Source organism: Ursus maritimus, unplaced genomic scaffold (assembly GCF_017311325.1).
Source record: "Ursus maritimus isolate PB19 unplaced genomic scaffold, ASM1731132v1 scaffold_30, whole genome shotgun sequence".
Taxonomy (NCBI): Eukaryota; Metazoa; Chordata; class Mammalia; order Carnivora; family Ursidae; genus Ursus; species Ursus maritimus.
Genome location: NW_024425564.1, coordinates 18,793,163 through 18,804,126, shown reverse-complemented (window position 1 = coordinate 18,804,126; position 10,964 = coordinate 18,793,163). Strand labels below are relative to the sequence as shown.

General features: G+C 39.6%; 1 protein-coding gene across 2 annotated transcripts in view; it reads left to right on the top strand.

Moving 5' to 3' along the window:
* SSR1 (signal sequence receptor subunit 1) overlaps positions 1-10,964 on the top strand; it is a 38,701-nt gene continuing 27,737 nt past the window's right edge. The window contains exons 1-5 of one of the 2 annotated variants that reach the window (XM_040645028.1): positions 1-171; positions 2,981-3,093; positions 7,263-7,350; positions 8,590-8,852; positions 10,580-10,656. In XM_040645028.1, coding sequence (XP_040500962.1) covers positions 93-171; positions 2,981-3,093; positions 7,263-7,350; positions 8,590-8,852; positions 10,580-10,656 — 620 coding nt within the window. In that variant the 5' untranslated portion in view covers positions 1-92. The remainder of the gene's footprint in view (positions 172-2,980; positions 3,094-7,262; positions 7,351-8,589; positions 8,853-10,579; positions 10,657-10,964) is intronic. The other variant, XM_040645029.1, reaches the window with a different exon arrangement.

Below are 10,964 nucleotides of genomic sequence, written 5' to 3'. Positions count from 1 at the left end.
CCTCCTGGAGCCCGGATGAAGAGTAACGCCATTACCGCCGGAGCCCTGGAGAGCACTGGCGGGCGGTCACCGGACGCCGGACCGGCTACGCCATGAGAGTCCTCTCCCGCCTGCTTCTGCTTCTCTTGCTCGTGTTCCCCGCTACCTTCTTGCTCCGCGGCAGCCCTGGAGGTGAGGCGAGGGGAGTGGGCGGCGGGTCTTGGCCGGGAAGGAGACGCCAGCTACAGCAAGTTTGAAGCTGGAGGCGGCAGCGGCTCCTGGGTCCGGCGTCCGTCCCGCCAGCCTCTCCCCACCCCATCCCATCCCCGACCCCCGGTTCGTAATAGGGGGTCTCAGCGCGCGCGGGGCGAATCCCCGCTGGGGCCTCCGTCCCTTCCACGCGGAGCGCGGGTCAGTGCCTGGCGACCTTGCTTGGTGGCCGCCCATAGCCTTGGGTTTCTCCTCTGGCCCGGGACCCGCGCCTGCAGCTGTGGCTGGAGTTGGTGGGTCCTCGGCTTAGGGAAAGAGGCGAGGGGGCAGCGGGCACAGCTGCACCGCGAGCGCGCTGCAGCCGGTTGTATTTCTTCTGGCCGCCTCCGCTCCACCCCCATCCGCTCTGGGCTGACGTGTCTTTAGCTTCCACGTTTGGGAGCCTTCCTTCATTCATTTGCTGAAACCCTTGGTTTCTACACACCTGAACTCTTATAGCATCTCCCCCCCACCGCCCGTTTCTGGTCATCTCCCTGTTTATCAGCACCTGAACTCTGTGTGTTACCAGGAGTCTTCATTTCAGAAAAACTCCACATCTTCGCCTTCATTGTCCACCCCAACTCCCAGGCCGACTGAGGAATTCAGCCTATTACTTGAGCTCTCATTTTTCTTCTCCTTTTTTCTGTAACTGTTTTTTGTTTTGTGGAAGCATCGCATTGCCCTGGGTTGGGGGGGATCGAATTCGACATTATAGGTTTATTTCGGTTTATCCTTTCCAACAGTTAATATGGTGTGAAAATAACAACATTAAAGATGTGGAAACTTGAGTTTTTGCCCTGGTTCTAATCTGTAAAAGGCAATCTGACTGAACGATCACTAGAATGCCTTTTATTCTGTAAGTTTAAGCAAGTTCTGTGGCAAAACGAATGATAGTGACAGGTATCCACGAGTGCTTTTGCAGAGAAAAGTGAAGTGACTGGCTTCTCTTTAGTGGATAGAAAACCAAATGAGATAATTAACCAAACCCGTTAATGAATTCATTTGCAGGTTTAAAGAGGGATCCTTTTTCCTTTATGAGTTGCTTGCTGGCTGCTTATTTGGCTTTTTAAAGAAAATTTGACAGTTGTACTTTAGAACCTAGAGTATGTTTTTCAGGTTTGAAAACATTTTGTTTTTTAGGAGACATCAATTGTATCTAAACCTAACTGGATATCTTTAAACATTTTTTTTGTGAAGAATGGTCTTTCTTTCAAAGGATGTTTTTTCTTAATTTTGCCAATTGAGAATTGCTAGACTTTTTAGGCACAAAGTTGTTACTGGTTAATATTAATATCTACTGAAATGTAGGATGAAAAGCCATTGTACATATTGAGGAGTCTTGAAATTTAAGTCCAACTTAAGATTATGTCAGCATAGGTATTTTTCTTATTGGTTTTAGAAAATGACTTGTAAATTATGAATGCACTGTCTTTGTGCAGCAAACAGTAGAAGCTGTTTTTCAGTTCATAATGTGTGGTTCAGTGTTCTTTAGTGTTTTTCATAAATCTTAACAGCCGGTAAAAACTCAAGGAAGTGGAAAAGGCTTAAAATGCAGAGTCCTTAATATATACTGTTTTTCCTGGGTATTGCAGCATGTGCACATGCTTCCTTTCCCACATTTTTTTTCCCCTACTGAATTGCCACATCATCATTCTTTTTGAGAAATGTTGGAAGAGTCACTAGAACTTTGAAATTTCTTTTGAGTGTCTTGCCTGAGGTAGATTTAATATGACTTACTTAGTGAACTTTTGCCTATAAAATTATAATTTCTTGGCCTTACAGTTATGCTTAATTTTTTTTTTAAGATTTTATTTATTTGATAGAACAAGCAAGTGGGGGAGCAGCAGCCAGAGGGAGAGGAAGAAGCAGGCTCTCTGCTGAGCAAGGAGCCCAATGTGGGACTTGATCCCAGGACTCTGGGATCATGACCTGAGCTGAAGTCAGAAGGCTAACTGACTGAGCCACCCAGCTGCCCCTATGCTTAATTTTTCAGTGTAGGGGGAATAAAAAAGTACTTAAAACATGTTTGAAGCCATATGCAAAAATTGATGCATGCTTTCAATGCTATCAACCCTGAAGTTGCCAGTATAGTTTTTATTTTACCAAATATGCTTTATGCAAGCTAGTTTTTTACCGTGGATGCCATACAAATATTTGTTCCTTGGAATTACATGCTATGAAGTTCTAAGAGAGCTGTAGTCAACTTTAATAACAAATGTTTCTTGCCTAGTTATTGAGATTGCTATTTTCCTTTAGACCTGAGCAGGGTTTTTTGGTTTGTATGGTTAATAATAGGGATTAAATTTTGGAGCTTCTTACTCCGATTTTATTGATTTATTTGACAGAGCACGATGCACATACACACAAGCAGGGGGAGCAGGAGAAGTAGGCTCCCAGTGGAGCAAGGAGCTCAAACACCCCTGGAGTATCTTAGTTTTAAAACAAAGTCACTTTAAGTTTTTTATTTGAGCTTCAAGGCATCTTTAGTTTCAGTTCATTTTCCCAACAATTAAGTGCTTTTGAAAATTAAACGGCATTTCCCATTAAAGTTAACACAGAGTTGGTAAGACTATCTATTGATAAGAGAAAATCATATCAAAATATTCTAGACGCGTTGTAATTTGGCATCTTTCAAGGGAACTGGGAGATTGAATTACTCCAAGGGGAAAAGTGTATTGCCTATACTTGGGACTAAAAAACATTGGTATGCCCGGGGTAAAGGTTAACTGCTTGTTTTGTATCTTATTGTTAGGCTCATTAGCTGCAGCTCAGGATCTTACAGAAGATGAAGAAACGGTGGAAGATTCAATAATTGAAGACGAAGATGATGAAGCAGAGGTAGAAGAAGATGAACCCACGGATTTGGTTAGTGTTCTACACAATGTAATTCATGTTTATATCCTTTCTAGAATTTATCTTTTTATAGACAAATTTGGTATTAAAATTTTTGCTTTTAGAGGTTTGTTACTATGATCAGAGTGGATTGAAGTTGGGAGAAAGGGGCCAGTGATTGAGGATGGATCATGAATATTTTCTTGCACAAGGAGGGAGATATGAAACAAAGAACAATTAAAGATCATACGAACATGAGTCTAAGAGGGTAACAGAATGGGAATGGCACTGGACCAGTGTTGATAGATTTGGGATGCATGCTACTTAGCTTTTTAACTTTGATAGCTTTTTTCTCTGGATCTCGCTTTCCTCCTGTTTCTTTCCTGCATTCAGTAAGCAAATATTTACTGAGTCCCTACTATGTGATAGGCACTGTTCCCAGTGCTGGGGTAAACAAACCAGTTATTTTCTCTGTTCTCATGGAGTTTTTGTTCTTGGGGCAGTATATATGTGTTTTGGTGGCAGGGAGTGAGGAGCAGGCAGTAAACAGTATATAAAATGTGTCCTGTGAAGAGGAAAGGGCTTAGAGAAGATCTCTTAAAATTCCAGTTCTGAAATTTTTACTATAAAATTACAGTTAAACGGTAAGAATGTTGGGCTAGAATCAAGATCATTGCAGCATGCTTCTAGCTAGTTTTATTTCCTCTCTTAGGCTACTACGATTTATCCTACATAAATTTTTAAACTCCAGAATCAGGGGCGCCTGGGTGGCTCAGTCGTTAAGCGCCTGCCTTCAGCTCAGGGCGTGATTCTGGAGTTCTGGGATCGAGTCCCACATCAGGCTCCTCCGCTGGGAGCCTGCTTCTTCCTCTCCCACTCCCCTGCTTCTGTTCCCTCTCTCGCTGGCTGTCTCTATCTCTGTCAAATGAATAAATAAAATCTTAAAAACAAAATAAAACAAAACCTGCAGAGTCAATCCTTTTCACAGACTTAGCAACACATTGCCTTCAGTGTCAGAAAACGAAGGCCATCAGGTGTGAACTCTTCCAAATTTCTACTTCTGAATATATTACTCACTCATCCTTTCTACGTTTTCTCCTTAAGAAGTAGGGAGTTGGGGCGCCTGGGTGGCACAGCGGTTAAGCGTCTGCCTTTGGCTCAGGGCGTGATCCCGGCGTTATGAGATCGAGCCCCACATCAGGCTCCTCCGCTATGAGCCTGCTTCTTCCTCTCCCACTCCCCCTGCTTGTGTTCCCTCTCTCGCTGGCTGTCTCTCTCTGTCAAATAAATAAAATCTTTAAAAAAAAAAAAAAAGGGAGTTGTCTTTACTCTTTTCTAAGGCTTAGCCTTACCACCTGTGTTCTTGTTCCCATCTCGTCCTGTGGGACTTTGTATTATTCTTTCCTTGTGTAACTTCATTGTTCTTTCTCAGTGGCTTGATTGTGTTAGGCTGTGCATGTACTTCTATATGCCACTTCGTATTCCTCCACTTTAAGTTGCTACACGTTTTTTTTTTTTTTTACCAGCACATACCTTGAAAGAGTAAACTGTACCACTCTACTCATTTCATGTTTGTATTGTGGTCTGGTCCGATGTAGCAAGTAAAACTGTTCTTGCTAAGTCACCACTGACTTAATTGTGAAATTCCTGGCCTGTTATTCGTTGTCAGCCAGTTTGAACTCTTGTTAGCATTTGTGGAGTAACCCTTGAGTCCCTTCATGTTGGCTTCTGTCCCCCGCCCCTTTAATTTCCTCTGCCCAGTTGCTGCTGCTTGGTCTCTCTACCACCTTTTCTCCCTCTGCTTGGCTCCTTAATGTTGATGAAGCCTGTGGTTTCAACCAGCACCACCTTTTACCGATAACCTTCAGATCTTGCCTCTAGCCGTTGACCTTACTGAGCTCCATACCTTTATTTCCGGCTCTCTGCCAGATAGCACCATCGGGATACTCCATTCGTACCTGAAATTTTGTGTGTTCAAAATGGAATTCAGCTTCTACCATCCGTCCCACCTCCATAAACTATTTTCTGTTTTGGTATGGCTCTAGTGATTCAAGCTCTTGCCTTATGACTTCCATTTCTTTTTATCCCACAACCCATTAATTTAATCTTCAGGGTGATTTCTCTTAACCTTTTCTCAAGTATACTCTTTCTTCCTTATTACAGTTTATGGTTCCTGCCTTCTTGTCTCTGGTCCCTTCCTATTTGTGGGTCTCTTTTCTCAAAAGTAGAAATTCATTAACTCTTACTAAATGAATGGTATCTTTAAGGATACTTAATATATAACATCAGACAGTTGCGCAGTCATTGAACAAATGTTTGAGTGTCTTCTCTTGAGTGTATGAGCTGGGTGTGAAGAATTTTTTTTTTTTTTTTTTTTTTTAAAGATTTTTATTTATTTATTTGACAGAGATAGAGACAGCCAGCGAGAGAGAACACAAGTAGGGGGAGTGGGAGAGGAAGAAGCAGGCTCATAGAGGAGGAGCCTGACGTGGGGCTCGATCCCGGAACGCCGGGATCACGCCCTGAGCCGAAGGCAGACGCTTTAACCGCTGTGCCACCCAGGCGCCCCTGGGTGTGAAGAATTTTTAAAATGTAAGACAGTCTTTGCCCTTCAGAAGTCTGTCTTTTGGGGGAGAGAGTGTTTTACCTAAGTGAGAAAAGCAAAATGCCAATAAACAGTGGTGCCCTTAGCTATCTCAATTTATTAAAGGTCTGAACACTTAAAGTGTATGAATATCTCTAATCCTCATTGATGCCTAGAGAAGTGCTGCACTGAGAACATTTAAAAAAAATTTTTTTAAAGGTAATTTTTTTTGAAGATTATAATTATTTATTTGAGAGAGAGAGAGAATGAGTGGGGGGAAGGGGCAGAAGGAAAAGCAGGCTCCCCATAGAGCAGGAGCCAGAATCAGGGCTCGCTTGATCCCAGAGTCCAAGACTCTGGGATCATGACCCGAGCCAAAGGCAGAGGCTTAACCAACTGAGCCACCCAGGAGCCCCGAGGATTAAAATTTTAAATTAAAATTTGTTCGCATTTTGTAACTATTTCGTTGAGATATAATTTACATATCATACTATTAACCTGTTTTAAACATACAATTCTATAATCTATAGTAAATGTACCACGTTGAGCAGCTCTGAATTTTAGGACCTTTCCATCATCCTAATACGATCCTGCTCATTTTTTTTTGTTTTTAAACCACTTCTTCCAAGTTGTGTGACATCTTCTCAAAGGAAAATTGTTCTGTTAATTGGGATAGAAATCTTTTGGGGTGATGACAAGGTGCTCTACAGCAGAAGTTGGCAAAATGGCTACTGGCTAAGTCTAGTTGTCCTTTCTGTTGTACATATTGTCTGTGGCTGCTTTTATACTGAAGCCTCAGAGTTGAGTAGTTGCCAGAGGGACCTCATGGTTCCCAAAGCCCAAAATATTTGATATCTGGGTCCTCGGGTTGGTGCTGCTTTCAGAGAATTGTTTCCTTCACCTTTGTAGGAGGATGGAGGGCAGGGAGACTAAGTTTGAGACTTTTTTGTGTGAGGTACTATTCCTGGCATTTAAACTGAAGGGGAAAATAAATACTATTTGTTTTAACTGTGAATTAAATGTTCCTTTGAAAGATACTTTTTAAACTTTTTTCAAATTTGACGTTTTACCAACCCATGCTCTAGAACCTTACAGTTCCGAAGTATGGTTTGAGTACCTGCAGTCTTGGTATTTCCTGGGTGCTTTTAGAAATACGGAATTTCAGGATTTCCCTAGAACTGAATCAGATCTGCATAAAATCCCCAGGGGATTGGTATGCATATTATTCTTTGAGATGCACCACTCTGAAAGTTTTTTTTGTTTGTTTGTTTTGTTTTTTTTAAAGATTTATTTATTTATTTATGTGACAGAGAGGGAACACAGCAGGGGAATGGGAGAGGAAGAAGCAGGCTCCCAGCGGAGGAGCCCGATGTGGGACTCGATCCCGGAACACCAGGATCAAGCCCTGAGCCGAAGGCAGACGCTTAACGACTGTGCTACCCAGGCGCCCCCACTCTGAAAGTTTTATGTTAACTGATGAGATACACTGAAATTCTTACCACTACTGATCCCAGCAAAGCCTAGGAGAAGCAGTATTTTGTCCCAAATCTAGTGGAGTCATTATTTTTAAATGATGTATTTTCCTCCATAATTATCTTTTTAATGTTGTTTTTGTTAGGCTGAAGATAAAGAGGAAGAGGATGTATCTGGTGAACCCGAAGCTTCACCAAGCGCAGATACAACTATCCTGTTTGTGAAAGGAGAAGGTAATAGAGAAGTGTTAGTTTTAACTCAGACGTAGGAATTTTTCAAATGACAAGCTCACTTTTGCGGGGAAGCATTAGTAATGCTTAAGATCTTTGTTCATCTTCTTTCTTACATTACAAATATGGTGTAAATACGTATTTCAAAAAAATCCTCTTATATATGCGATTACCCATATCCATAAGATAGTATTCCTGGCATTTAAACGAAGGGGGAAATTAAATACTATCTATTTTAATTAGAAGTTGAATGTTCTTTTGGAAGATACTGTTTTTAAAATTTTTTTCAAACTGCCACAGTAAACTGACTCATAGTTTGAGTGTAGATATTAGTGAAATATTCTGTACGATTAGGCCTTCTAGAGCCTAGTTTTATTAAAAGAAAATATAATGTCTTATATTTATGGAGAGCTCTTCTCAATATTTTGTGCGCATTCATTTAATCTTAACAGAAACTGTATGAGGATAGTTACTGTTAAACTGAGGTTTAGAGAGGTGAAGAACATGTCCAGGGTTACTCATTTGGTAAATAGATTGTGAAGACAGACCCAGAAGTGTCTGTCCCAAAGCCTCTGCTAAACTGGTTGAAACTCAGCTCTGTAGGCCACATATAATTATTGAAGACTTTTCTTTTTTGAAGTTATTAATTATCTTGGTCTTCTCAAGTTTTTTATTCCCACATATATTCAGAGTTTATGCCTACAAAAAGTATGATTTGATAAGAGATTCCCCCCCGCCCTTTTTTTACAGCTTCCTCATTAGGTCATACATTCAAATTTGTGTTTGAATTCTTAAAGTGGTATGGGTTACCTGGTTAATTTTTTTTTCCCAATATTTTAACAGATACTACAATTTTCAGGACCTCTTAGACTTTTCTGTCATTCTTTTCTTATCTGCACAGATAACAGATGTAAGTTGGAGGTGACTTCCAAGACAAGTAGTCCCACTGCAAGATAATCTTACAGTCCTTTCTTAGATCACATAACATGAAAGTGATGTAGTCTAACATTGAGATGCTACGTTCAGTTCTGAAGTTGGAATGCTAGAATACAGACAAGGGTTTCAGTTTATACACAAATTGTAATCAGTTACTAGTTAGTGGGTAACTGGAGTGCACTACTGAAAAAGATTCCAAAACCAAGTCCACTTTTAGGAAAGGGTGCCCAAATCCTTAGTAATTTCTATTTATTTGTGTGCTTTGAACATTTTCTAATCTTTTGGTTTCTTATTTTTGTTTCTTAGATTTTCCAGCAAATAACATTGTGAAGTTCCTAGTAGGCTTTACAAACAAGGGTACCGAAGATTTTATTGTTGAATCCTTAGATGCCTCATTCCGTTATCCTCAAGACTACCAGTTTTATATCCAGAATTTCACAGCTCTTCCTCTGAACACTGTAGTACCACCCCAGAGACAGGCAACTTTTGAATACTCCTTCATTCCTGCAGAGCCCATGGGTGGACGACCCTTTGGTCTAGTCATCAATCTGAACTACAAAGACTTGAATGTAAGGCCCTCTAAACCTTTTTTTTTTTTTTTTTTTTTTTTTTAAGTTAGAGATGGATGAGGTCAATTGACAGTGTTTAGTGAATATTCTTATATTTATTCATTCAAGTGCCTGTTTATGGTTGGAACTGTGATGGGCAACAGGGAGGCAAAAATAAGTTGCACGTTTGTCTTCAGGTCTAGAATCCAGTGGGGCAGATAGATACGAACAGGCGATATCCCAGCATAAGTGATAACATACTAGAGATGAATGTTAGGGGCTGTAGTAGGAAAGCGGATGAGCTTGAGCTTAATAGACCAGTAAAGCCACACAGTGGAGTCTACTGCTTATTAAGATGTTAGATATATAGAGTAATTTGTTTTGTACCTCTGTTCATTGTTTGTATTTTGCCCATATCACTGCTTTTATTTTTAAGTTTTAAGGGCTTTCTGTAATTGTTTTTCCATCATTTTATGTACTCATAGATAAAAATATAACCAGGTATTTTTAGGATAGAACAGTGAGGTTTATGAGAACCAAATAATCTAATATAAGCTCTGTTGTCTTTCTTGTGGTTTTTAATATATATATATTGTATGTCCAGTGAATGAATGAGAAGCCCACTAGAATTTTACTGCTAGGAGTTGACCTGTAGGTGCCAACTACTACATCCTTCAGATGAGAGCACATCTAAACCATTCCCTTCTCAAAAAGTTTTCAGAGAAGGAAATTTCATCCTCTCTTGGAAGCTTACTCAGCCTTTTCTTCACATAAGAGTCAACATGTTTACTTGTGTCTGAGATAAATTTCTCAAGCTGTAATTAAGTTTTCTTTTTTTTTTTTTTTTTTTTTTAGTGGGGTTTTTCATCCTTAAAAATAATGTATTCATCTTCCTCAACTTTATAGTTAAGCAGTTCAAATAATTATATATTTTGTCTTGTTTTCAAGCAGAATTAGACTTAATCCAACAGACATTTATGTAGTTTTAGTACCATTTTGAACGTTAGTATCATCAATGTATTCTGATTCCTGGAATTGTCGTTGGAGGAATGCAGGTGGAGGGATTTTGAAGTAAAACTTACGTAATTACAGTTGAGCAATAAGTGACAGTTTTGAGTAGCGCCTTTGTGTTAAGCATCAAACACTGGAAACGGCTATCTCTGTATTGTCCCAGTGATTCTTGTGTTTGAAAACTGAAGTTGTGTTGAACTGACAAAATTATTCCAAAACCGCAACAGAAAAATATGTTGATACTGAAAATTGAGTTTATTGTAAATCGATTTCCAATCCATTGTGAATTTAGAACATGGATTTGACTTCTGTTCAAGTCTAGTTCTTAAAATCTGCTACTGCAGCTGCTACTATATACATTTTCATGCTCTTCCGTTCTATTTTGGAGGATTATACACTACGGGTGTTCTGTGGGCTTTGTTTCTTTCTGTGCATTTTATCCCCTTTTTATTTTACTTCCCTGGTTTCTCACACATTTCCCCTTCCCCACCCTCACGAAAACAGAGGACAACTTTACCAAAGTTGGAGGCATTTTTTATTTTGTGGAAGAAAATAATATTATAATTTTGAGTCTCTGACTTTGAATTAGTGCAATTACATGTGACTTTTTTGAGTCTTACTGACCTAAGTGATGAGAAAGCTTTTTTATATCTGTTAGGGTAACAGTTTTTAAGAAATCTCATAATCTTTTATTTTTTCAATGCTGTTGATATTTTTGTGATTTATTTTATTAATAGGGCAATGTATTCCAAGATGCTGTCTTCAACCAAACAGTTACGATTATTGAAAGAGAGGATGGGTTAGATGGAGAAACGTAAGTAAAACTAGCAATATGTAGATCTCACAGGGCAGGCCTGGAAGGCTTACTCCTGTCAACATTTGTCTTAATAGTGAAAATGGACCAAACTATAGATTTTTGTGAAATCCTGCCTACATAAATCCATATTTTAGGTGGTTTTTAAACTATTAACAGTGAGTTAGGAAAGATAATGGAAAATGACGAAAATTGTTTTAAAAAGATAGTTGGCTTTCTGAATGGTCCCTCTTTCTAAATTCTTTTCTACCTCATGCTCATGAGCTGATCACCAGCCTCACCTAAGTTACATATCTCTTCAGTTGCTA